The 25,693-nt window shown below is 42.3% G+C and overlaps 1 protein-coding gene across 1 annotated transcript in view; it reads right to left on the bottom strand.

The window, feature by feature from the left end:
• HSD17B4 (hydroxysteroid 17-beta dehydrogenase 4) overlaps window positions 1-25,693 on the bottom strand; it is a 72,793-nt gene that overhangs the window by 43,956 nt on the left and 3,144 nt on the right. Inside the window, exons 2-11 of the mRNA XM_082191576.1 lie at window positions 21,578-21,631; window positions 14,904-15,011; window positions 13,903-13,962; window positions 12,514-12,535; window positions 12,372-12,418; window positions 11,496-11,580; window positions 9,689-9,876; window positions 4,491-4,582; window positions 3,554-3,578; window positions 2,540-2,668 (exon numbers count right to left, since the gene is read on the bottom strand). Coding sequence (XP_082047702.1) covers window positions 2,540-2,668; window positions 3,554-3,578; window positions 4,491-4,582; window positions 9,689-9,876; window positions 11,496-11,580; window positions 12,372-12,418; window positions 12,514-12,535; window positions 13,903-13,962; window positions 14,904-15,011; window positions 21,578-21,631 — 810 coding nt within the window. The remainder of the gene's footprint in view (window positions 1-2,539; window positions 2,669-3,553; window positions 3,579-4,490; window positions 4,583-9,688; window positions 9,877-11,495; window positions 11,581-12,371; window positions 12,419-12,513; window positions 12,536-13,902; window positions 13,963-14,903; window positions 15,012-21,577; window positions 21,632-25,693) is intronic.

Below are 25,693 nucleotides of genomic sequence, written 5' to 3'. Positions count from 1 at the left end.
AATAATGTTTGGAGGCAAATATGCTGTAACTCCAGCAAAGATACACAGAAAACCTCTTGTTTTGCCCTTCCTCAACTAAGTCCTAAGCCTAATTAGAGTAAGATCATTACAGCGGAAGAAATCACTTTTTGAAAATGATACAGCTCAAATTTCAGTGCTTTTTAATCTGGGGTAAATGAAAATCAGGCCTACACACTCAGCATCTAAATAGCCACACACCCCATTATAAGCCACATTTTGTGGTTCTAATTCTAGGCTATTCTCGCAAATGATAGGTAAATGATTACACTAATTGGCATTTTTTGTATAATTATATATGATAGTTTAGTATATAATAGCTTTTCACAGCGTCAAATTACTTACATTAATGCTGGTAATAGTTTTTAATGAAATCTCTGGGGACAGCTTGAACTTGCAGATATAAAGTAACATAGCTTTCATTTTTTTAAAATGTGAATACTCTAATTAGTTTTCCTTACTTAACAGTTTGGTGCCTTGAGGCACTAAGGAAAGGGGCTTTCTTACCGAGGGAAATTTTCTAATGTCGTTCCACTGAAAAATTAAATGAATTAGGATGTCAGATATCAGCAGCATTTTACCAGGCTCTCTGCTAATTCTCACAGATGAGAGATTAATCAAAGGCACGTTCTCATCCAAACCACAGCCAAGAACATAACTGAATTCTTAACCCAGCAGAAAAATGTAACAGCGCACTGGATCGAGCATGCCCTTGGAATGTTAACAACTAGTTTAACTTTCAGCAAGCAAAATAGAGTAGCTTCTGGGTGGAGTTTATTCTATCAGAATATTCAACACATACTTATATTATTATTTTTATGTACAAGCCATCAGCCACTCAGCCCATATGGAAAATAGTAACATTATGGCCGATTCCCACATCTAGGGACCAGCTTCACTGGCATGGAGAAGAGAAGTGGGGATGATTTCTCAAGTTTGAGAAATGAGTGCTTGGCAAAAGAAATCTGGTGCTGGACTAGGTGTTTGTAGGGCTGACAGCGGGTGGCGCTGTGGGCTAAACTGTGGGCCTCTTGGGCTTGCCGATCAGGAGGTCGGCGGTTCGAAACCCCACGACGGGGTGAGCTCCCATTGCTCTGCCCCAGCTCCTGCCAACCTAACAGTTTGAAAGCACGCCAGTGCAAGTAGAAAAATAGCTAAAGCTGCGGCGGAAAGGTAAACGGCGTTTCTGTGCGCTCTGGTTTCTGTCATGGTGTCCCATTGAGCCAGAAGCGGTTTAGTCATGCTGGCCACATGACCCAGGAAGCTGTCTATGGACAAATGCCGGCTCCCTTGGCCTGAAAGTGAGATGAGCACCGCAACCCCATAGTCACCTTTGACTGGACTTAACCGAGGGATCAAGAGACAAGAGCATTCTGCTCTCCTTCTAAATCTATCCAACTGCTCTTCCCTTAGTCTTTAGTAGTTGGCATCCCTGTGTTAGCATCACCTGTTAAGGCTGTACCAGTAGCAGGGGGCATATTAATAAGCTCTTTTGAGAAAGGCTGGGATGTGTAGCTAGAACTCCATTTTTTATTTTTAGTTAGTAGCCATGATCCTCCACACTATTAGTAGATAACTTGGGTTGCAAACTTCAACATGGTCCACAACTGAAGGGTAAAACCTAAAACCTGAACTTTCTAGGATCTGATCAACTAGACCGCCACTCATAAACATATCGTCAAAAATCATCTTCCCTGGAATCAGGTATGAACAGTCCCTTGAAAAAGGGTAGCATTCCTGATTCTGACAAACCTAAAGGCCCATCAAGTCTCTTCCAAGTATGACTTAGCCTTGTACAGTTTGTACAATGTTTCATTTGTCTTTTGCTGCTTTCAGTTCCTAGAATCAAGAGTAGATGCTCTGAAATGGAGAATTCTACTGAGTACCATATCTTCAGATTGACATATCTGATTATTTTAGCCCCACCAATTTGTTCATCACAGGAGCAAACTAAAGTTGGGCAATATCTGGTTTTCAACATTGTGATATATCACCAGCTAAATATCTCAATATTCTGATATATCACAATGCCTGAAATAAGGATGGAGCTATGTAGCATTGGCTGGCGTCACAGTTTTTCCCACATCATAATTTTTGCATAGCACACATACACACAAACCCCATGATTCACGATATATTGCCAGGTCAAAAATTATGAAACCAATATCATAATATGGACTTCAAACCGGTTTTGGACAATATATCAATACATTGTTCAGCCCTAGAACAAACTGAATTCCTAAGAGTCTCACTGCCAGACTACTCCAATTCATCAGAATGCAAACACAAGTGTCAAATATCTAAGACTAGAAAACTCCTCGGAAAGAAATAGAGTTTCATGTTTTCCCTTAATATGCATTATGGTAAAACCTGACACTTCCAAAAGTGCAACATGAGTCATGTACCATGATGTTTAGCTGGGTGGTTTATTTTTTTAAAAAAAAAAAATAAAATTGGTTCTTCAATGAAAAGACGACCATACGATTATTTGAGAAATATAGTGAATTTTAAGTGCCCATACCCTGGATAGTTCGAGGTTTGTTGGCATTATTGAAGTCACAGATTATCTCCCATTTATTCTGCACCTCCTCTGGTGTCATCGGCTGGTTCTTCTGTCTGACAATGGCTCCGAGCGATCGCTCCCAGCGTACTAAGCAAACACCGATAGGAAGAGATAGCCATCAACTGTTGAAACTGCAGGACCACTGCTTTCTTGTAAAAGTAGTAAGTAGCCTTTCCCACCAAAACAAAAGTCTATATTATCGCTCCCTGCCAAGAACAGAACCTGATTTTTACATAATTCAAACCCCCCACATAGAGCAGAAATTCTAGCTCAGACCTTTAAGGAAGAGAGCTTCATTGAATATGGCTTTTTGCCAATTTGTTTATCTGTATTCACAGCTTGCATCATTTTGAAAGCTTAAAGAGAACAGTAGTTGTAAGAATGATAAAAGCACCTTATTCAATTTCAAATAAGATCTGATAAAAACACACTATCATTTGCCATCAGTGACCAAAAAGCAGGTCCACATAATATGGAGTGCCCATAAAACACCTATAAAGGGTGCAGAGATGGAGTTTTGAGGAACTGTTTCATGGATGTACGGTAAACTGCTCCGCTATGAAACATGTTGGAGGGATTATTGGGTTTTCTTGTTTTTGTTTTTATTGCGTATTATGTGTTTTTGCATTGTGGTTTTGTGTTGTGGACCACCCTGAGACCTGTGGGTATCGGGTGGTATACAAATTTAATAAATAATTATAATAATAAAAAATAATACTATATGCCTTTGTAGTATAAATGCGAGTTCAATCCACAGCTACTTACCAAAATGTGATACCGCTAAAGTGGTTTAAAAATGGCTAAAAATACCCCTTTATATAATTCCAACCTATCGGCATAAAGGTCCACTACCCTTAATAGGCAACAAATTGAAGTTTCCATATTCTATTTTATGACAACATAAAGATTTCATTTCATATTAAATTCAGATTCTTTTGCAAGTATTAGACCAGATTGTACAAGACCACTTACATTTTCCAATCCATCCAGCTCCGACCTGCAATATAAAATTTTAAAAGTTAATATAACCTCAAAAAGCAAGCAGTGACAGAACTGTACTTCAAGCCATACTGGAGAGAGCAGTATGTTTTATTTCAACAATAGCCCAATTCAGATGATCATATCTTGGTTTAATAAGGAGATTATATGAATATGAGCCTTTTGCCCACCCACTCAACCTCTTCAGTCCTCCTCTCCCAGCTAATCTAATCAAGAAGCCTCTAATTAACTATCATTGCCTGCTTTGTCTGAAATGGGAAATTATGGTTACTACTTTGTAACAAGTCATAATATTAAACCAGCTTCAACCCTTGGTTGAACATCCTAGCTTGTTTCATAGCAGCTAATCATAGTTTCCCAGGTTTTGATGGAACAGGAAACAATGGTTAATAAGAGACTTCTTGGTTTGATTGTTGTGAAGGCAAGAACTGGGGAGCTGAACGGGCAAGCAAAATATTTATTCATTATCTATGTATTAAGCTGAGGTATAATCAGAATGTAGCCAACACGTCAAACAGCTACAGTATATACTCTTTGTGTGGTATTCAATTAAGATTTACTCAGAGTACACCCACTGCAATTAATTAACATGGCTAAGTGAGGTTTGTTAATGTCAGTAGGTCTACTCTGAGTACAACTTGGTTGAATATTGCCCTTATTTTTTCTGAATTTTGTTTCTTTCACGTGTATCTTTAACCCTAGCATATTATTTCCTAGCTTCAAGAAAGCTGTTAAGTGGGTAGGCAAACCCAATATTGGGAGTGTAAATTCAGGTATCACTCCCCACCGATTACCTTATTCACCCTAATTTGCACACGCATGTACCTCACTTTAACTCTCATTTCTCAAAGATTCACAGCTGACCATGTGAACAATTTGTTGCCGGGAAAGGATAATACAGGGATATTACCTCAAACAGTCCGCTATTCTCTTGACAACTTTCATGGCAAAGCCAAAGAACCAGAGGAGCCACATATTCTGGCTTGAAAGCATCCAGCATATCTAGGTTAGACGGAGTTTAAAATAAGGTAAGTTTACAAAAATAAAATAAAAATGCTATACACTCTAGAACAGACGTTGCACACCAGGAATGGAAAAACTGCTGTCCTCGGGTTGCTGATGGACTACAACTCCCATCAACCTCAACCATTCTCCATGGCTGACAAGAGCTGGAGTCCTACCACATCTAGAGGGCCACAGTTTCCCCATCCTGGTTGTATATAAAGAGATAAAATACCAGGCTTAACTGATATTTGTAAGTGCATGCTCACATTCGTCCTTTGTTATCCTTGTTTCTCTTCCTCACTTCCCCATAATTTTAGACTGTAACCTCCTTGGGGAGAGGGGACACTAATAATAATAATAATAATAATAATAATAATAATTTATTTATTTATTCCCCAGCCTCTCTGGGTGGCTCCCAACAGAGTATTAAAAATACAACAAAACATCAAACATTAAAAATTTCCCTAAAGAAGGCTGCCTTCAGATGTCTTCTAAAAGGTCATTGTTTATTTCCTTGACATCTGAAGGGAGGGTGTTCCACAAGGCAGGTGCCACTACCAAGAAGTCCCCCTGCCTGGTTCCCTGTAGCCTCGCTTCTAGCAGTGAGGGAACTGCCAGAAGGCCTTCAAAGCTGGACCTCAGTGTCTGGGCTGAACGATGGGGGTGGAGACGCTCCTTCAGGTATACTGGGCCAAGGCCATTTAAGGCTTTAAAGGTCAGCACCAACACTTTGAATTGTGCTCGAAAACGTACTAGGAGCCAATCTGCCTCTCTTCTTGCCTTCAGAATTTAAGAGCGTTATGCAGTGTACAAAATAAAACATTGCAAGTGATAACTTGCTGTCCAAAAACACCCAGCATGGAGTTTTCGTCCAGGCATCATAGCACAGAGATAGAAGTTGGGACACATTTCAATGTATCATTCCACCTTTCCTCCAAAGAGCTTTACATGGCTCTCCCCATCTCCTTATTTTCAGAACAACACTGTGAGGTAGGTAAGGCTGAGAGTCACGTGACTGGTTCTAGGCCACCCAGTGAGCTTCATGGCTGAGTGGCGATTTGAGTCCCACCTTCCCAGTTCCTAGTCTGACACCCTAACTATTACGTACACCACATGGATTTTACAAAGACCCATGGGAAGAACAGATGTTGCACAGAGGCAGGAAATTGTGAGACAAGCCTACAGAAGAAATATGGTTGCTGCAGGAGCAAGTAGCTTATCAAGTTTTCTGACAAATCCAAGAAACGTTGGTTCACACGCACCAAGAGCAAAAAAACCCCAAGCCCCTCCCAAATTAGCTTTGCCTATATCAACGTTAGTCTGGCATGCAATCTCCTCTTGCTCTTCCTTTTGCAATGTGACGTGATGCAACATCATCACCCTCGGCAAATACATCTAACATGTTTAACATACATACTTCCAGTGGTGGAATTTGGTGCTGTGGCACCCTAAGCTAGGTCAAAATTTGGCACCCTCCCCATCAGCTGTCCTTGTCAGTTTGCATTTCTTAGTACAGAAAATATTGATCTGATGTGCAGAGATCTTTCCTGTTCCGTTTAATTCAGGAGTGTTCTGGAAAGTTTCTTTCTGCGTGAGAGAATCTTGCAGAAGGTTCTTGTTTGGGTTATTTCTTCTGGGAAGCTGAGTACAGCTGGTTTAAACTGGTTCTGTTATATTTCTGTCAAGGTCATGCTGGCTATAATAGGCCAGAAGGAGCCTGGCCTTCACTTTACTTTATCTTTTCCGTCTCGTTGTTCTGGTGTTCTGTACTGTGCGTTAAGGTTTAGTCTTATTACAGTGGAACCTCGGGTTAAGTACTTAATTCGTTCTGGAGGTCCATTCTTAACCTGAAACTGTTCTTAACCAGAAGCACCACTTTAGCTAATGGGGCCTCCTGCTGTCGCCACGCTGCTGGAGCACGATTTCTGTTCTCATCCTGAAGCAAAGTTCTTAACCTGAAGCACGATTTCTGGGTTAGCAGAGTCTGTAACCTGAAGCGTATGTAACCTGAAGCATATGTAACCTGACGTACCACTGTATAAGTATTGTAAGTTTTATTTTAAGTGCTGCAAGTGGATTTTTATGAACTCTGCCAATCCTGAATGTATTGGATTTGTGACCATTGTGCTCATTTGCCTTCAGTAGCAGTAAAGCTCTGCTGGATGAAGTACAATTGCCTTTGATCTTTTTCTTGGAAACTCTGCAACGTATTTTAAGTTTTTCCTCCTCTGGAGACGGCACGACACTCCTGCCATGCCAGGCTTTGGGAAGGAGGAATGAAGGCTCCAGGAAGGTTCAAAGCCCATCTACCTCCTTCCCAAAACTGGGCAAGAACTAACTAGGCTTTGGGAAGAAGGTGGAAGGACTCGAGGACCCTGTCAGAGCCCTTACAGCTCTTTCCCGTAGCCAGGCAAGTATTTATGGGGTGCCCTGCGCTCAGCACCCAGGGCGAGGGAACCAGCTGCACTGCCCTAAAACCTCCGCTGTCACTTTGGAGGAATGCATGCTGAAGACTGAAATTTCAGTTTAAAAACTCAATAACATGGTGCTCACATAAAATATGCTGGCCCTTATAGGTTCACATTAGAAGTCACCCATGTGGCATTAAGTTGAGTGATGAACAAAAATGTTGGCATCTACTTTTTATAAAACATGCACCGTTTTTTCTGAGCACTTAAGAGGTTGATGTCGACGCCAGGTACGCTCAAGTAAATGTCAACTTTAACCTTAATCAGAAATGAAGTGGGAGTCTGTGCAGGACACTAAAAGAATGTCTGTGGAAGAAGATGACAAAGTAACACTCCAAGATTAATATATTTAGGAGTTGGGGGAGAAAGGGAACTGGGACTTCACAAATGCCGCTGTATCTCATATTGCTTCCTTGCATTAGAACAAAGGCCATAAACAGGCGGAAAGCCATATCCAGTTAAAGATGATACAGCTGTAAAAGGGACCCCTGACCATTAGGTCCAGTTGTGGCCGACTCTGGGGTTACGGAGCTCATCTCGCTTTATTGGCCGAGGGAGCCGGCATACAGCTTCCAGGTCATGTGGCCAGCATGACTAAGCCACTTCTGGCGAACCAGAGCAGCGCACGGAAACACCGTTTACCTTCCCCGCTGGAGCAGTACCTATTTATCTACTTGCACTTTGATGTGCTTTCGAACTGCTAGGTTGGCAGGCGCAGGGACCGAGCAACGGGAGCTCACCCCGTTGCGGGGATTCGAACCGCCAACCTTCTGATCAGCAAGTCGTAGGCTCTGTGGTTTAACCCACAGCGCCACCCACATCCCTGATACAACTGTAGTCGCTACAATTCAGGAGGGTGAATCTCGCACACTATGTCCTGAACAGTCTTTTCTCCCCATTTATGAGCAGATAACTTTGTAACAGATGCAAAGCTTTTAACTGCTTTCTTCTAATGCAGGAGTATCCAAACTTTTTTCAAAGAGGGCCAGATTTGATGAAGTGAACACGCATGAGGGCCAACCAAAATTGTTGACCTTTTTTAGGATTGAAGTTGTTGAGTGTTTTTTAGGATTTTACCCTGGGGAAATAAGCTGCCACAGGGGCCGGATTAAACCAACCGGTGAGCCACATTAGGCCCCAGAAACGGATGCCTGTTCTAATGGATCATGCAAGTGGTTCATAAGAAGCACTGTATGCTGTATTTGTGGATGTGCTTGAAAGAATACTGCTAAAAGTGGTGAAATTATTTATTATTTTTAAAATAGGGAGATATTGGAAGGTTTGCAGCAGCCACTGGGCTGAATCGCTCATTGAAGAACTGGGTTCTGAATTATTAATACAAGACATGAAATAAATATATTTCCAAAGTGCATCAATGCAGAACATTGCGCTTTATGTGTAAGTCCAAGTGACAGCACATCAAAGACCAAAAGCTTTAATCTGAGTCTTAGCGGTCTGCGTTTGTCTTTGGAAGACAAGAGGAACGATATGAAGATACAGGATTAAAGTGAGCTTCACACACAAACACATCTATTCCAGCATCACAAGCATCATGCAATGAAGCAAACAGAAGACACTTTGAAAACACCACAATCAGCAGCACTGGTGGTCTCATACAAAAGCAGTCAAATCCATCACTGCCAGGCAAGAGGTGGTCAAAAAAGGTGTGTCTCCAAACAGGGGGCAGGAAATTTTCTCAGGCCTCGCTTTCACTGAGCCTAGACCTATTTAATCCCCAGCATGCTTTGTGAAAATAAGTTTTGAGTTGTTCCTCAGTTGTTGTTTGGAAAAATAAAAGCATGTGCTTCTCTAAAAGTCTTATGCAGCACTCACGGTGAGTGAGTTACATAAATTTGTTCCCTTTGAAATCTAGGGAAACTGGAATCAGCTCATCTCTATGTTCCTTGAAGGACTAGACCAAAAGTTTAATCTAGTTTACAGTTCCATTTAATCCCAGATACTGTGTTGCCAACAATAGCTTTTCTAGTGATCCAGGAAAGGTATCATTACTGCAAAAGAGACATGCTGCTATTGCAAAATTTCTTATCACCCAGTTAAACAATCAGGTCCAGAATTTTGATTTTAAATATTATGGCAAAGAGCCAATGGTAGATCTATTCTCTGTTACATTTCTTTTCGTTCTTTTTCTCTCTCCTTCTTTTCAAAAAAAAATCTGCACTTGCTGGGGACCAGTCAAAACAAATAACATTTCAAAATTTGAAGTTCTAGTCTGCTCTTGATTCAGGGTAGTTAGGGGACACACCAGAGTGTGGAACAGTAGTTAGCGTTCTGAGTTCATATTCCCACTCAGCCATGAGGTCACTTTGACCGGTCAACAACTCACAGTTGTTGAGTACTACCACACAAGGCTTTGGTGAGGATAACATGGGGAGAATTATGTACACCACTTTGAGCTCCTTAGAGGAGAAGTGGCATATTACTAACATAACAAATAAAGAAAAGGAAAAAGGAAAAACATTGGACTGTGTGATCCTTTGTAATTTTGCCACCGTTTCGGTGATTTAATAACACATCCAAAGCTCACCTGAAATGGAAGAAATGTCCGGAACAGAAAAGTAGATGGGCAGTTCTGGGATATTAAATCGGCCACTTTGCTAATATTTAGATTGCTTACCCTGAGGCATGACAGTCTGCGTTAGCCGAGATCCTGCGGTGGGAGCAATGGTGTTGCAATGGATGTTGTACTTTCTGCCCTCGACTGCAAGTGTGTTCGCAAGACCCAAAAGACCAAGTTTGGCAGCGCTGTAGTTTGCCTGGCCAAAGTTGCCATATATCCCAGCAGCTGAGGAAGTCATAATTATTCTGGAAAACAAAACGCAGCGAATTCCTGCATTAATATGTCATGGCAGAAAACACTTCGAAAGGGGACAAGGGGACTAGGCCAGTAAAAGCAAGGGAGATGAATCCTGTAATGTGATAGGGCAAGTCAGCAAACAGCACCAGGCTTTTCACATAGCGGCAAAACGATTTCCCCTCTTATCTAGTAAGAGAACAGCCAAGTCATTTAGCAAGGTTCGGAAGTGCAAGTTAGTGACTAGCAAATAGGAGATATTCTGCTATCTCAGGGTTGTTTAGTCATTTAGTCGTGTCCGACTCTTCGTGACCCCATGGGCCAGAGCATGCCAGGCACTCCTGTCTTCCACTGCCTCCCACAGTTTGGTCAAACTCATGCTCATAGTTTCGAGAACACTGTCCAACCATCTTGTGCTCTGTCGTCCCCTTCTCCTTGTGCCCTCCATCTTTCCCAACATCAGGGTCTTTTCCAGGGAGTCTTCTCTTCTCAGGAGGTGGCCAAAGTATTGGAGAGTCAGCTTCAGGATCTGTCCTTCCAGTGAGCTCAGGGCTGATTTCCTTAAATAAACCCTGATTATCTCAGGGTAGAGTCCCACAAACTATTGAAATGGCAGTGATTGAGAGAGACATTTGGGTATGTTACCATGATTGCTCATAGCAAATTGATTCTCACTCAGCCCCCTGCCCCTGCCTGGCTATTTGGGGCAATAATATTGGCTAACCTTAGTACAGGGGTTGCCAAGAAGGTGCCTTCCAGATGTTGCCGACTTTCATCATTCCTACACCAGCATGTCCGATGGGCAGGGATGAGAATTGTAGTCCAATAACATCTGGAAGGGACTATGTTGGTTATCCCTTAGGGGGCTGTTGTATGGAGGACAACTAGATAATACCAGTGTTCAAGGTTCCTCACATGCAAGTGCTCTACAGCTATTAAGCATTATTGTTAGCATTATTGAACAACAACTATTACTGCTTATATTTCATAACCATTACATCATGGTTTTGATGGTTGTCTACCACCTTGGGGTTCTTTTTCCTTTTTAAAAGGAAATATGAATTCTTTTCTTTTTTTAAGATTAAAGTATCATGAAGAACAAAGGTAAAATTTGAACAATATTATGTCAAGCTTAAATAACTGATAAAAAAGGGGGGAAATTGGAGACATAATAGCTGAAATATATAATATAAAATAAGGTTTGAAAGAAGGTGTATTGCTGAATAAGATTTTCTAAATGGGAACACAGAAAAGGGAGATGTGAGGGAGTCAAGAAAGAGGGTTATGGAAATAACATTTGAGAAATTGAACTTTTTTAATGTCTATTTTAAGTTTTGTTTTTCTTTCTTTTTGCTTTTTTGTATGCTTTGTATGGTTTTTTTGTCTTTTTTGGTTTTCTTTTTCATTGATTGTAATGCTGTTTTTCTTTTTTTATTGGATGTGAAGGTGAAGTTTGTTGGATTGTTTAAAATCTTCAATAAATATTTTATATAAAAAAAAGATTAAAGTATCATGGATTTTACAGAGAAACAGGTGGTAACATAACCACAGAGTACTTTAACTCTTATTAATTCAACAGAGTTTTGGATCCCTCCGGCAGTATGTTCAATGACCAATCCAATCTACTCACCTGCCAAAGTTCTGGTTTTTCATATGGTTCCATGCAGCTCGGGTTACCAGGAAAGACCCCCTCAGGTGAACTTTGTGAATTATATCTAGAAGGAATTCAAGCAGTTTAATGCATGTGTTTCCTGAATGAGTGAAGGAGGTCAATTCTAAAGCACAATATGGATGCTTTTCTTTGGAACAATGGCCTGGAGTCTGACTAGCCCTCTGTGCCATGTCTCGTGCAGCTACGGTCGGTCCCCCAACAATCCAGAACAGATTTTCAAAGGGTCTGCAGAGTAAATGTAAGATCTGCAAAAACTACCATAATAGCTTCTGTTGGAAGAAGGATCCTATTAGTGGAACTCTGCTCTGCTCCATCAATGGAACCTCAGTTTGGATCTAAGCCAACAGGATGAACCTTCAGTCTGTGAGTTTAACTAGGCCCACCAAAGCTTCCCATTTGGCCTGCAACGTCTTTTCAGCCAAACCCAACACCATATATGACATCAGGTGTGGGGCAGGTAAATATATGGCTCAGCTGAAAGAGGAATTTACAGGTACTGATGATCAACAACATCTGGAAAGTTCTGTACTAAACGCTAGAAGATTATCAGGTCTTATGAAGAGCTGTGCACTGGGGTTCATAATGCCCAATGATCAGCTGACTTTTGGCACTTTGCAGGCTGTGCCTTCAGCCTCACTGCTTCATTTCAAAGTATGTGGGCAAAAATGGGTCACCTGATGTCACCATTGCATCAGGTGATTGACAGGTGGCTGGTCCACCTACCTGTCAAACATGGGGGGGAGGGTGTTGGGAGATAATGATATGCCCCACCAACCAGATTCTGTTCCCCACCACTGATCCATGTCATTGAGCTTTGTTATTTAGTCAACTCACCCCAGTCTTCATCACTAATTCTAGCGAATGAACGGTCCCTCAGTATCCTAAATAGAAGAAAAGGAAGCAAAATCATCACAGCAGGCACAACGTCATGAATCTGTGGCAGAAGAAAAAGGTTTTGTCGTTCAGATCTACTTACCCAGCATTGTTGATAAGTATGTCTGCAAAATAAATGCACACAAAACGTCATATAGATATATACACGCTATACATAGTTTTGATATGCATGCTAAAATCTTTACTACTACTTGAGTTGCATTAAATTTTGCCTTTAGCAAATCTGGCCAGTCCTGAGACACAGAGAGAGTACATTTCAGGAATGCAAAATGCTTGCACTTGTTAAAGGCTGGAAGTGACTCCAGTCTCTGGCTGCAGCACATCAGGTTGGTATAACAACAACAACAACTATAATAATAATAATTTTATTATTTGTATCCTGCCCATCTGACTGGGTTGCCCCAGCCACTTGTAACAGACTGGCAAGAGAGAAAAGAACGCCCCACATTTTTGTTTGGAATGAATGAACAGTTACTAAAATTTGGGCAAACGAAAGTGCTTCTTGGAACGTAACTGGCCTAACAGCCTCATTCAAATTCAGGGGCACTTGCATATCTAAATGAAGCAATGCCTCTCAAACAAAGGACAAGGACATGCTGATGCTTGCTATCCTAAGCATTTGCTAGAACAGCGAGTCCAATGTTCAGGCCGCCAGACAACTTAGCATGAATATATAATGCTGTTGCAATGTGAAAAAGAGAGTTAATTCAAATTCAATACTCCTTACGTATTTTGAAGTGGCGCCGTAAAACTTTGCCTTGCCGTTTTATGCATCTGTGTAAAGGTAAAGGGGCCCCTGACCATTAGGTCCAGTCGTGGCCGACTCTGGGGTTGCGGCGCTCATCTCGCTTTATTGGCCGAGGAAGCCGGTGTACAGCTTCCGGGTCATGTGGCCAGCATGACTAAGCCACTTCTGGCGAACCAGAGCAGCGCACAGAAATGCCATTTACCTTCTCGCTGGAGCAGTACCTATTTATCTACTTGCACTCTGCTGTGCTTTCGAACTGCTAGGTTGGCAGGCGCAGGGACCGAGCAACGGGAGCTCACCCTGTCGCAGGGATTTGAACCGCCGACCTTCTGATCGGCAAGTCCTAGGCTCTGTGGTTTAACCCACAGCGCCACCCGCGTCCATAGTGACATTCAAAAATGTACATGGCTGGGCCCTAATGAGTAAGAGATTAACAGTCCTGCCCTAATCACAGTAGCTTCAGGACAGGACTCCTCAAAAGCCCTGATGCCCACATGGTGCTCCAGGTGAGCTGAAATCCTCCCTCTTCTCATCAATAGGATGGTTGGCTCTTGATGACAGAAGGATGCCTTCATGCAGCTGTCCACCACTCAAGTGGATACAGAAGCCTTTTCATGAGCTGCATCTGAAAGATCAGGGCAGCTATGTGGGAGCTAACCCCCTAAGTCTGTCCTAAACCTCCATTTAGAAGCACCCTGTCTCATTAAAAAATAATAATCATACCTATCCTCCCAAAAGCATCCAGTGCAGTTTTCACAAGCTTCTCGCCGGCTTCCACTGAATCTGCAGAAAGAAGTTACAGAAAAAGAACTTAAACCTCAATCACCAATGAGAATATTCTAGTTAGATAAAATACACCCATGCTGGTGGAAAGCAGGACACTAGAAAACCTGAATGTGATCCCTAGAGGCCATTACACATCAAATTTTGCTCACGCACAAACTATCTGGGCTATGCATTTGCATGAACAAGTTGATTACCATAGACAGCAGTAACTCCTGCAACTGCAGCTACTGCGATTTCTTCCTGCTGCATTCATGATTACCAGAGACATTATGCATTATGTGGATAGACCCAATAGCTGAAATGGGGAAGAAAACACCGCCTTGGATCCTATGACCCTTTTGGGTGAGTGGAAGCCACTTCTGCTTGTTCATAGCAGGAAGCGCCAATACCCATCCCAGCTGCAGCCCCTCCGGCACATGCCATTCCAGAGGGGTCTCCTGGCTCGCAGAAGTAAATTTGCAGAGAGGCACCAGGGGGTATGGAGCAGAAAAAACCCTGCACTGCTGTTGTCTGGATCCAAGCCACTGTATGAGCACATGTCCTTGGAAGGTAACACATATTTAAGACCCTGAACCAAAAAAAATGGCTTAAATGTGGGAACAAGCAGCATTTTGAGTGGTTTTTAACGCATCAAATATCTTCCGATGCCTGGGCTTCAGACATCACAATCTAAAGCAGGCTTCCTCAACCTCGGCCCTTCAGATATTTTTTGGCCTACAACTCCCATGATCCCTAGCTGGGAGAACCAGTGGTCAGGGATGATGGGAATTGCAGTCAAGTAAGCAACTTGATTACATATAATTTTGCCAAAATGTCAGACCCTTCTAAGAACCTCACCTGGATTTACATATTTCAAGAGTTAGAAATAGTAGCTTTGCCAGCATATGTTTTCTTGGGCGGGAGAGAGGCAGGATAGAGATGAGAGGGGAGAAACATACCATAGTTGGCCACTGCTTTTCCACCTTTGGCTCTGATTTCTTCAACAACATTGTCAGCAGCTGACGAGCTCTTTCCATGTCCCTTGAAGTCGCCTCCGAGATCATTCACTGGATAACAAACAAAGATTGTAATGAGAATTACGTAGGACCAGCTGCTGCAACTTAAGGTAGGGCCAGACCTTAAAGATCAGCCGTGCCAGCTTAAATAAAATATTGGAGGGGCCAGGTAAGCCCCGCCCCACATAATTGATCAAATGTCGGGGTGCAACCCACAGCATTTAAATGGTAATGCCCATCAACTTTGGGGAGACCCAGCGCCCTCAAATATTTTATTGCAGAAAGCCGAAGGAACCTCGGCCCCTAGGTATGTACAGTATGTTAACCATGACTCTGGGTTCAGATGACACTCTGAGCTAAACCTTGGCATAGTTGCCATTCTGCACCAAGCTAAAAAGCTCAGGGGTCAGAGCAAAGCAAGAGTGAGCTCCCCATTGGGAACTGTGACTATGCGAACATGCCAGAAAGTCATACTTATCAAGATGTGTGAGCCAGACCTAACATACAGTGGTACCTTGGTTCCCGAATGGCTTAGTTGTCGAACAAATCAGCGCCTGAACGCCGCAAACCCGGAAGCTCCTGCAGCCAATCAGAAGCCGTGCCTTGGATTTTGAACGGTTTCAGGAGTCGAACGGACTCCTGGAATGGATTATGTTCAAGAACCAAGGTATCACTGTATATGGGTCAGAATAAGTACGCATTTAGTCTGCCAATGGGAAGTTTTAATCTGGGATAGGGAACTTGCAGTCCTCCAGGTGTTATTGGACTGGAGTCGAACAACATCAGGAGGGTCACAGGTTCCATGTCCTTCATTTAAACTAAAACTTCCTAGACTGAAAAATCATGAGCAATCTGAGTAATGTTTCTGGCACAGCGAGCTTTTCTGTAATTGGATACCTGTGCAAAGAGGAAAGACTAAGACTACATATAAACTTTGAGCTGAAATTGTCAGAAACCCAACACGAGCTTACAGGGTGAGTGAAAGTATTTCAGGACCATATGAAGGCCATCTATTGGCAGTCTGTGTTTAAAAAGAACACTCAGTAGTTAAAAAAGGAGCCCCCAATATCATGGATGGATGCAGTTATTCTGCAAAATCTTTTTTTCTTCTTCCCCTGCTGCGCACTAATTAGACTTCATAGCCAGGCAGAAAGAGTTTTATTTTCATCCTTGCAATTCAGCGCTTTTGAACTGTAAGAAACATGCATGGATTATTTGCATATTTACAGACATAAAACAAGAGCATGCAGAAAATCCAGGTTACGTAATAATAATGCAAAGCAGCACGTCTTGGAGGAGAGCTCAAAAAGGAAAGCAAATTGTGCTTGTGGATATGTATATATATCGTATTTATGAAGCAGGATTGCCCCCATGTGGTCAAACTAAATAATGCAATTTAAAATTTGCCACTGTGTTTAATAATTCTTCAGGGTTAATGAAGTACATTAAAAAGCTGTCCATAAAAAATTGTTCTGAAAAATACACAGAATCAGGGGGTAGCATAAAATTAATATCCTTATGCAGACACCTCATGATCTGTTTAAAAGCATTCTACAAGCCTAAGTGTTGGCTAAGGCTGCATCCCAACCCTACTTTACCTGAGAGTAAGCTCCACTAAATTAAATAGGACTTACCGTATTTTTTGCTCTATAAGACTCACTTTTTCCCTTCTAAAAAGTAATGGGAAATGTGTGTGCGTCTTATGGAGTGAATGCAGGCTGCGCAGCTATCCCAGAAGCCAGAAGAGCAAGAGGGATTGCTGCTTTCACTGCGCAGCAAACCCTCTTGCTGTTCTGGCTTCTGAGATTCAGAATATTTTTTTTCTTGTTTTCCTCCTCCAAAAACTAGGTGCGTCTTGTGGTCTGGTGTGTCTTATAGAGTGAAAAATACGGGTACTTCCAAGTGGACCATGTTAGAAACCAATAAAGAATAAAGGTAAAAGGTAAAGGTAAAGATACCCCTTTACCTTTTACCTTTCTTATGGGATTCATACACAGATACTAAGGTAAAGGTAAAGGTACCTCTGCCCGTACGAGCCAGTCTTGCCAGACTCTAGGGTTGTGCGCTCATCTCACTCTAGAGGCCGGGAGCCAGCACTGTCTGCAGACACTTCCGGGTCACGTGGCCAGCGTGACAAGCTGCATCTGGCGAGCCAGCGCAGCACACGGAACGCCGTTTACCTTCCCGCTGGTAAGCGGTCCCTATTTATCTACTTGCACCCGGGGGTGCTTTCAAACTGCTAGGTTGGCAGGCGCTGGGACCGAGCAGCGGGAGCGCACCCTGTCGCGGGGATTCGAACCACCGACCATGCGACCGGCAAGTCCTAAAGTCCTAGGCGCTGAGGTTTAACCCACAGCGCCACCCACGTCCCCAATAAAGAATACAGATCACCAATGAGAAGTGGAGCACAGTAGCACAACTTTAAGCCAGGCGTTCACAAACAAGTTTACTGAAGGGAGACTGATCTTTGATCCAACAGTAAACGGAATCACATGCATGTGACAAATTACACAGATTGAGATCTCTAGTGAAGTGTGAGAGTTGCAGAACTCCACAGATTATAGCAGCTAGAATTCCATAAAACAACAAATGCAAGGGAAACCTATAGAATGTTACAGTAAGCTAAAATTCTGATTGTATCGTTCACTCTTTTGAGTTGTGATAGAAGGGGAGGAGAGAGGGGTAGAGTGAAGAAAAAAGTCTGTATCTCAAATTGAATTACCATGCAATCCTATATATGTCTACTCGTAGGCGAGTCTCATTCACTTCAGTGGGTAAGAGGGTATAGGATTGTATTCTGGTATTCAGAATCATACTGCCTTTGGTCAAAGCACATCTATCGCTACTAAGGGGAACAGAAAAGTCTTCAAGACTGCCAAATCTAATGCGATGACACACAAAAAATCAAAGCAGTTTCCAGAGACTGAGAAGATTTAATGTCCTCTGTAACAGAGCTTGGAAGAGGGAGCCTTGCCAATTTTAATTCTTGATTTCACACCCTGTTTTTCCTCCCACAGCAAAATTCATTCTGCAGTAGCCTTGAAGCTGAAAGAAGGAAAGTCGTGTCAGAGGAAGCTCCAATACATTCTCAGATCGCAAAAGCTAAAAAAGGAGACTTCACAGGAGACAACGAACAGACCTCTAGTCAAACTCATTTAAGGGCTCTTCCAATGACCTAACAGCAGAAAGATACCAATTATAAGTGGGTACCATTTTTATTGTTTAATAAATAGATTTATTGAATGTTCCTATTTTTACATATACTTTTAACATCAAAAACTGGGGTTGAAGGAGTGGGTGGTTATTTGCTTGCACGAGGCTTAAACATGCATATCTGTATTAGCATTCCAAATGTCAAAATGGGTATTGATTAATTGTAAGGGAGGGCAGTAAGCTCTGTAGCTGATAGACAGATGGACAGGCAAGGATTATATTTCTGTTTCGTGCCAGTTTCAAGTAGCCAGCTTAATAATAATATTCTTTTTAATAATAATAATAATAATGTTGTTGTTTGTACCCTACCCATCTGACTGGTTTGCCCCAGCCATTCTGGACGGCTTACAACATACCGTATTTTTCTCTCTATAAAACCCAAGACGCACCTAGTTTTTGGAGGAGGAAAACAAGAAAAAAAATATTCTGAATCTCAGAAGCCAGAGCAGCAAGAGGGATCGCTGTGCAGTGAAAGCAGCAATCCCTCTTGCTGTTCTGGCTTCTGGGATAGCTGCACAGCCTGCATTCGCTCCATAAGACGCACACACATTTCCCCTTACTTTTTAGGAGGGAAAAAGTGAGTCTTATAGAGCAAAAAATACGGTATACAAAAACCTAGTAAAACATTAAACATTAAAAAGCTTCCCTATACAGGGCTGCCTTCAGATGTCTTCTAATGGTTGTATAGTTACTGATCTCCTTGACATCTGATGGGAGGGCATTCCACTTGGAGGGTGCCACTACCAAGAAGGCCTTCAGCCTGGTTTCCTGTAATCTTACAGTGACGGAAACTGCCAGAAGGCCCTCGGAGCTGAACCTCAGTGTCTGGGCTGAAACATGGGGGTGGAAGTGCTCTTTCATGCATATAGGGCCTATATACTTGGCATCTCTGAAAAGCCACATTGAAAAACTAATTTTATTTATTTCCTTTTTATGTTTATGGTGCCACCTGCCTTCCATCACTGACCCCAAGGCTGTATACATGAGATTCCCAGCTGTTACCCAACCAGGCACTAACCAGTCCCAGACTTTCTTAAGTGCTGCAAGGCCTCACGTGCCTTCAGACAGAGACTTGCAGGACTCACAAATGAACTATGCGTATATAGAAACTATGCGCTGAATATATTTGCAGTGTTCTGGTCTTCCACTTATAAAACGTTGACAGTTATGCAGAAAACATATGGCGTTAAAGGCAGGACCTGAGGTAATAGCAATAGATCTCCAAGTCGTCTCTGCTGCAAATGTCTAGGATTATTTCCCAAAGGCTAACAATTGTTTGAAAGTGTATCGTGTTAAACTAGACTGAAGTGGCTGGAACCCTTGTACTGAAAGACTTGAGAATCACAAGGACAAAAGAAGTTAGAATACGACGCCAACTTAAGAAGGGTATAAGGTTTGGTTCACTAGGCTTCTGTTCTAACAGTGCTGCAAAGCCCTGTTTTTGAGTATGTTTTGAACATTCTTACATTAAAAATGACGAAGGCTCGCATTTCAAACAACTTTAACCACTTCCAGAATAAAAGCTGTAATTCAGAGCAGCTGTTAGCTAAAATGAAAAGGAACTGCACACATTTCTGAAGCTTTTAGCGTAGTTTGTGCTGTAGCTGCTTTGACAACTGCTTGGTTTAAACAGCTTCTCGCACCGGTTGTTGGAGCTGTGGCAGTGGAAACGACGAAGAAAGCCCTGGCTGCAACATGCAGTTTGCAATGCGAAACAGGACTTTTAGATTGCATCGTAAATTTGTGAGCTGCAAAACAGAATAGCTGCTTGGTAGAAAAATATGAGTGATATATATTATTTTCCTAATTGCCATTTATAAACTGCTAGAGTTGCCCACTGCCATTAGCAAACAGGAGAGCAATTCCCGGCTACATCGCTAATGAAGCCTGCAATTCTGCTTGGTTCTGAGCTACCAAAACATTTGAAAAACATGTTCTCCATGCCTTAATTCAGGGCCACCAACACTTCTGTCACTGACTCAATTCATGATCAAATTACCATCCCCTCAGACATTACCTCCTTTTCCTCCAATCTTCCTTCCCTTTCATTTTCCTGTTTAGCACTAACTGCAGTTTGCTGTGATGTTCAAATGGCCTAACTATGGTTGTCTTCCAAACCAAAATCAGAAACGATGGTTTGAAGCAAACCCTAATCAGGGTTAATGATACATGGTGCAAATTTGCAACCCACTATGCACCAAAATCAGTTTAGGATGAGCTAAATTTAACACAGAGAGTAGAGTGTTAAATGGAACGTGCTCAACTCACTCCCGCTATAGCATTTTCTAAAATTTTTGCACAATTTGTGAACTTCTGTTCATTGCCGCTAAAACCGAAGCTCAAAATGTTCTTGCTAAACAGTGCAATCCTGGGAAACTACAGCTACTCATTGAAAGAACTCTCTGGCCATGTGTTAAGAGCTTTGCTCCAGATTTCAAGGTTTAAAATTATGTAAAGCTACATGAAAACACACACTTAGAAGTTGTGCAATTTGAAAAGTGCCCCAACGAGTAGAAGGAGGAACTCAAGATGGAACGCAAGTGATTATCAGGCCAAAACTAGGCCTTTCACTCAGAACTAATTTACTCAGAATGCAGTGAGTTTTATTTCCTAGCTCAATATTATTTCCTAGTTTATTTCAAGGTTCAATAAGCCTTGGAAGTGTCGTTAGCTAATTAGAAACGAGTGTATTTTAATGGGCAGAAGCAGATTAACATACAATACCATACATGTAGGAAAACTAAGAGGACTTAATCCATAACACACATTTTATATTGCTGTTGTCCTTAGACCCTTCCATAACTTGGTTATCCTCCAATGCATTAAACACATTCCAGAGTTTCCAGTATGTTCCAGTATGCTCCTAACCTATGTGCATATATGCGCACTCAGAAACTGCTTGGTTCCCTTTAATGAATCACATGAAGCTGCTGTTGTCCAACTATGAAAAACAAGCCAATTAATCACTAAAGTCCGGCAGCGTTGCATGAGCACCATGAACATGACATGAAAGAAATTACACACACACAACACTCTTCTAAAATATTGCATGTGGCATTGTGGAACCGCAAGTGTTTCTGTTTTCAGGAAACATTTCCTTACCAGTAAGTAGCCACCACTCCAACTTAACACCAGATTCCCCATAAACATGTTGTGCCTGTGGGCAAGAAGATGTACTACCCAAACGCCAGTTATGCCATTATGTAAAACCCCTAGCTGTCTTGCCATCGAAACTAGGTCAGAGAAATTAAAACGGGAAAGCTTAACAGTGGATCTCCACAAGTAAGGAACGCAACAATTAATAGATAAATAAATGAAGTGCAAAGGTTGCTGGGACAAGTTGCAGTGTTTTAAATCACAAATGACAAAGGTTGCTGGCAAAAGAACTAAAGTAAATAACTTACCAACCACAGAAGCTCCTCTTTCAGCAAACGCCAGGGCATAGGCTCTGCCCAGTCCTACCAGGGATTAAAAAGAAGTTCTTTTAGAATCTCAGCAGTTTAAAAACCGAAAAAGAAGTTGAGTTTGTGTGTGTGGATAACCCAACAAGAAAAGGAACATTTATTCTGAGGTTGCTTCACATCCATGTTTTGTGCAATCATCTGATATAGGGAATTAAGCAGAGGCTCAGAAAGAGCTATCCAAAGCGAATGTCATCAGTACTCCGGGCTTACTTGCTGATCTTGTTCCCAGGAGGGCTATCCCAGAAGAAGCTAATCGCTTAAGTCCTTTCATCTGCAGAAATACTTGGAACAATCTATGTAACTAAGCTGTGCAGTAGAGAAGGAAATTAGGCAGCCATGGTTCATTCTGGGAAGATGGATGGAGTGAAGGAAAATAAACTTGGGAGATTAATCTACTACTTCCCAAGTTAATATGGTAGCCTTGCAAGTTTAAGTTTAACATCGGTGAACATTTTACAATATGCCTCCGTCATGGAGATTGTGGGGGGGGGGGAAGTAGTTTGAAAACATATTCTGATGCATATGTTTTCTGAACATACAGCAGGTGTATGTTCATTCCAAGCCACCATACTTTAGAATGTATGCTCATCTTTACCCAAAATAGCGGCTATTCTCATTCGTGAGAAAGGCTTTGGGAGTAAACCCTGATGGAAAATTCGTGCCTGCTACTTTGTGAGACATCTTTGTGAAAAGAAAAGGGTAAAGGGTAAACACTACACTAATCCGGAGCAGAGTCCCTAAGACAGTTGGAATGGCAACTCCTGCAGCCAGGAAAAAGGTAAAGGTAAAGAGACCCCTGACAGTTAAGTCCTATCATGAACAACTCTGGGGTTGTGGCACTTATCTCACTTTACAGGCCGAGGGAGCCAGCATTTGTCCACGCTGCAGACAGTTTTTCCGGGTCACGTGGCCACCATGACTAAGCCGCTTCTGGCGCAACGGAACACTGACATCAGAGCAGTGCACAGAAACGCCGTTTACCTTCCCGCCGCAGCGGTGCCTATTAATCTACTTGCACTTTTTGGCATGCTATTGAACTGCTAGGTTGGCAGGAGCTGGAACTGAGCGACGGGAGCTCACCCCATCACAGGGATTCAAACCACTGACCTTTTGATCAGCAAGCCCAAGGCTCAGTGGTTTAGACCACAGCGCCACCCACATCCAAATGATTGCTCTGCTTTCCTTTGGACCACATCAGCAAGACCGAGAGAGGGGTCCTGCCATCTGAGCAGCCCAGGACCTGCATGTACACTGCCCAGGCCTACACTCTAAAGAGGTCAGTTCGGTGCTGCTAACACAGCAAAAACAACACAAGAGGCAGCAGTTACAAGTCTCTGCAGCCGCAGCAGGCGCTGTGATTCTCCAGCGATTTGACATCACCCCCAGAGGCACACTCCATTGTCTTTTGAGACAGGTGGATGCCAACAAATAAATTTACAGTGCAATCCTACGCCTGTCTACATAGAAATCCCATTGACTGTGTGGGTATGAGATTGCAAGCTTACAGTACAATCCTAACCAGGTCTACTCAGAAGTAAGTCCTGGGGCTTACTCTCAAGGTAGGGGAGTTTAGGACTGGAGCATTAGATTGCCTTCCTCATTTTGCACTAAAGGCAAAAACTCTTCAGTTGGGGCCATTTGCTCAACATGCACACAACAGCACTGTAACAGAATCCAATTGTCCTCCTATTTTTATTTCATCCTTGATCCCACGGACAATCGAATTACAAAAGCCACTTTAGTGGGGGGGAAATAATTGATCCTTGTAAAAAGTTTTTAGAATGCAAAGACAGAACCTGAAGCCCTTTTTCATACAAATGAAGTGGCTTCAAAAACAAACTTGAACAGGCATTTGGCTAAGCAAAATAGCAACATACAACTTCAGCAACCCACAATACCCAACTGTTGGGCTAATTCATGAGATCACTCTTGAGATGCACCCCACAAAAAAGATAAGTTGGTAGTGCAGTGTTCTTAAATCTAAGGTTTCTTAAAGGCATTTATAAATTAGAATCGGTTGTTCGCAAGTGACCAGTGCAGCGTATCTGTGGGAACTTGTTTTTCCAACAAACGCTCTGTGAATAGAATCAATGCCCTATTCAGTTATCAAGTGCATTGCGACACTGGCAGCTTTAACATTTACATGCATCTTGGAGAACAAAGAGCCTTGTGCAACTTTAAAAAATAATTTGTTATGGCCTAAACTTTTGTGGACTTCCTGAACATTTCAGGAAGGGCCATAGATCGGAGCATCTTATCTGGATGTAGAAGATACCAGGTTCAGTCCAGAGCATCTCCATGTAGGACCGATCTGAAAACCTGGAGAGCAACAGTCAGTCTGCATAGACAATTTGTAGCTAGACAGATCAATGATCTGCTTTGGTATAAGGTATTTTCCTTTGTTCTTTATTACTATAGCATAGCTGTCAACTTATAGATTTGAAAATAAGGGATCAGCAGCCTCAAAAATAAGGGATCAACAGCCAAAATAAGGGATTTTCCGGGCACAGGTATGTTCAACTTCTGAGCCCCTCCGAGCCAAAGGCAGAAAGCCCAGCCAGCAGCCAAACGAAGCCTCAAGCAGTGGTTCCCACAGCGCAGCAACCCAGCAAAGGGGATGCAGCAAGGAAAACCACCATCACCTCTCTGCTGGGAAGCACTGAGCAAAGGCGAGTCCCCAGGCAATGCGGCCGATTTCATTGGCACAAGGCATACAAGCTCCACCCCCAAGTCGTTCTTAGACTCCTTATTGGGTGAGCAACGCAGCCAAGCAACGCAGTTGGAGCCTCCCTCCTCCGTGGCCAGCAGGTAGGGAGGGAGAGGAGCTGCTTTCTTTAAAACCCGGGAAATTTAAGGGACATCATCAATAAGGAACAGCAGCAGGACATGGCGCTGGGATAAGGGACTTTCCCACCAAATAAGGGACGGTTGACAGCTATCAGATGCATTAAGTGTTCTATACCTATAACCAGTACTTTTTTTCTTTAAAAAAATGTTTAGGGGTACTCTCATTTTCCTTCTCATGTTGAAATACTGCCCCTCAGTGAGGCCAAACTTAGATTCACAAAATGTTTAGCAGTATGCGTACCCCTGTGTCCCCCCCCCAAAAAAAGCACTGCCTATAACTCAGGATATATACACATGGTGTGTGCAAGGGGAACTGTAAACAGTGAGTTCAGTGGGAAATTAAATGCAGCAAACAAAATGAAGTCTGCAAAAACTTATGACACTAGAATAGTTTACGCAAAAAACTGGAAAGAAAGGATTACTCCGACAAAGGAGCAGTGGTTACACAAATTAACAGAATGTGTGGAACTAGCGAGTATGATGGCAAAAATATGAAACTATAAGAAAATACAGTAAAATAAAAAGCAAGTGGGCTTGCTTTCGAGAATATTTAAAAAGAGATGGAAGCAAGGCAAACTTTCAAGTGGGCATAAAGCAGAGGGAGGGGGAAGGTAAGTGAATCGTAGGGATAGAAAAGGTGGAAAAAGAAAGGTAATGTAGCAAATCAAAGAAAATGTGCTAGGAGGTCAGTGAGGGATAGGCTGGGAAGTCTACATAGTTGTAAGATAAGATGATGCACGTATGTACGGCAAAGTGTCAATTGAAAAAATGTATAAATAAAATTAACAATTTTTTATCAAAAACCAAAAAAACCGTATGACACAATAGGTCTGTTAGACTCCACAGTGTTATGAGACTCTTTGAGCTTTTTGCTGAGAGTTACCCCTCTTGAAGCTTGCATCTTGGTTATTCCATGGTTTGTGTAGTTAATGGGCACCAAATAACTTGCTAATGTGACTCGCTAGCAAACCTGAAGTGGCCTGATACACAGACACCTTCTCCCACAACTGATCTTTGTGCCAAAGCTGGTAACAAAGCCCTGGCAAAACGTACTTTACTTGGACGAAACTCATATCTCAAGCCAGTTATTAATTATGGACAATTCATGTCCCTCCCTCGGTTTCGTCTAACTCCTCTTTTGCATGGCTTATCTAGCTGAACAACCTGATCAAGAATCCTTATTCCAAACCTTCACTCCCACACCTCACG

Source organism: Podarcis vaucheri (genome assembly GCF_965113315.1).
Source record: "Podarcis vaucheri genome assembly, chromosome: 11".
NCBI classification, from domain to species: Eukaryota; Metazoa; Chordata; class Lepidosauria; order Squamata; family Lacertidae; genus Podarcis; species Podarcis vaucheri.
The sequence above is the reverse complement of the archived record's forward strand: the minus strand, read 5'-3'. Positions and strand labels throughout refer to the sequence as shown.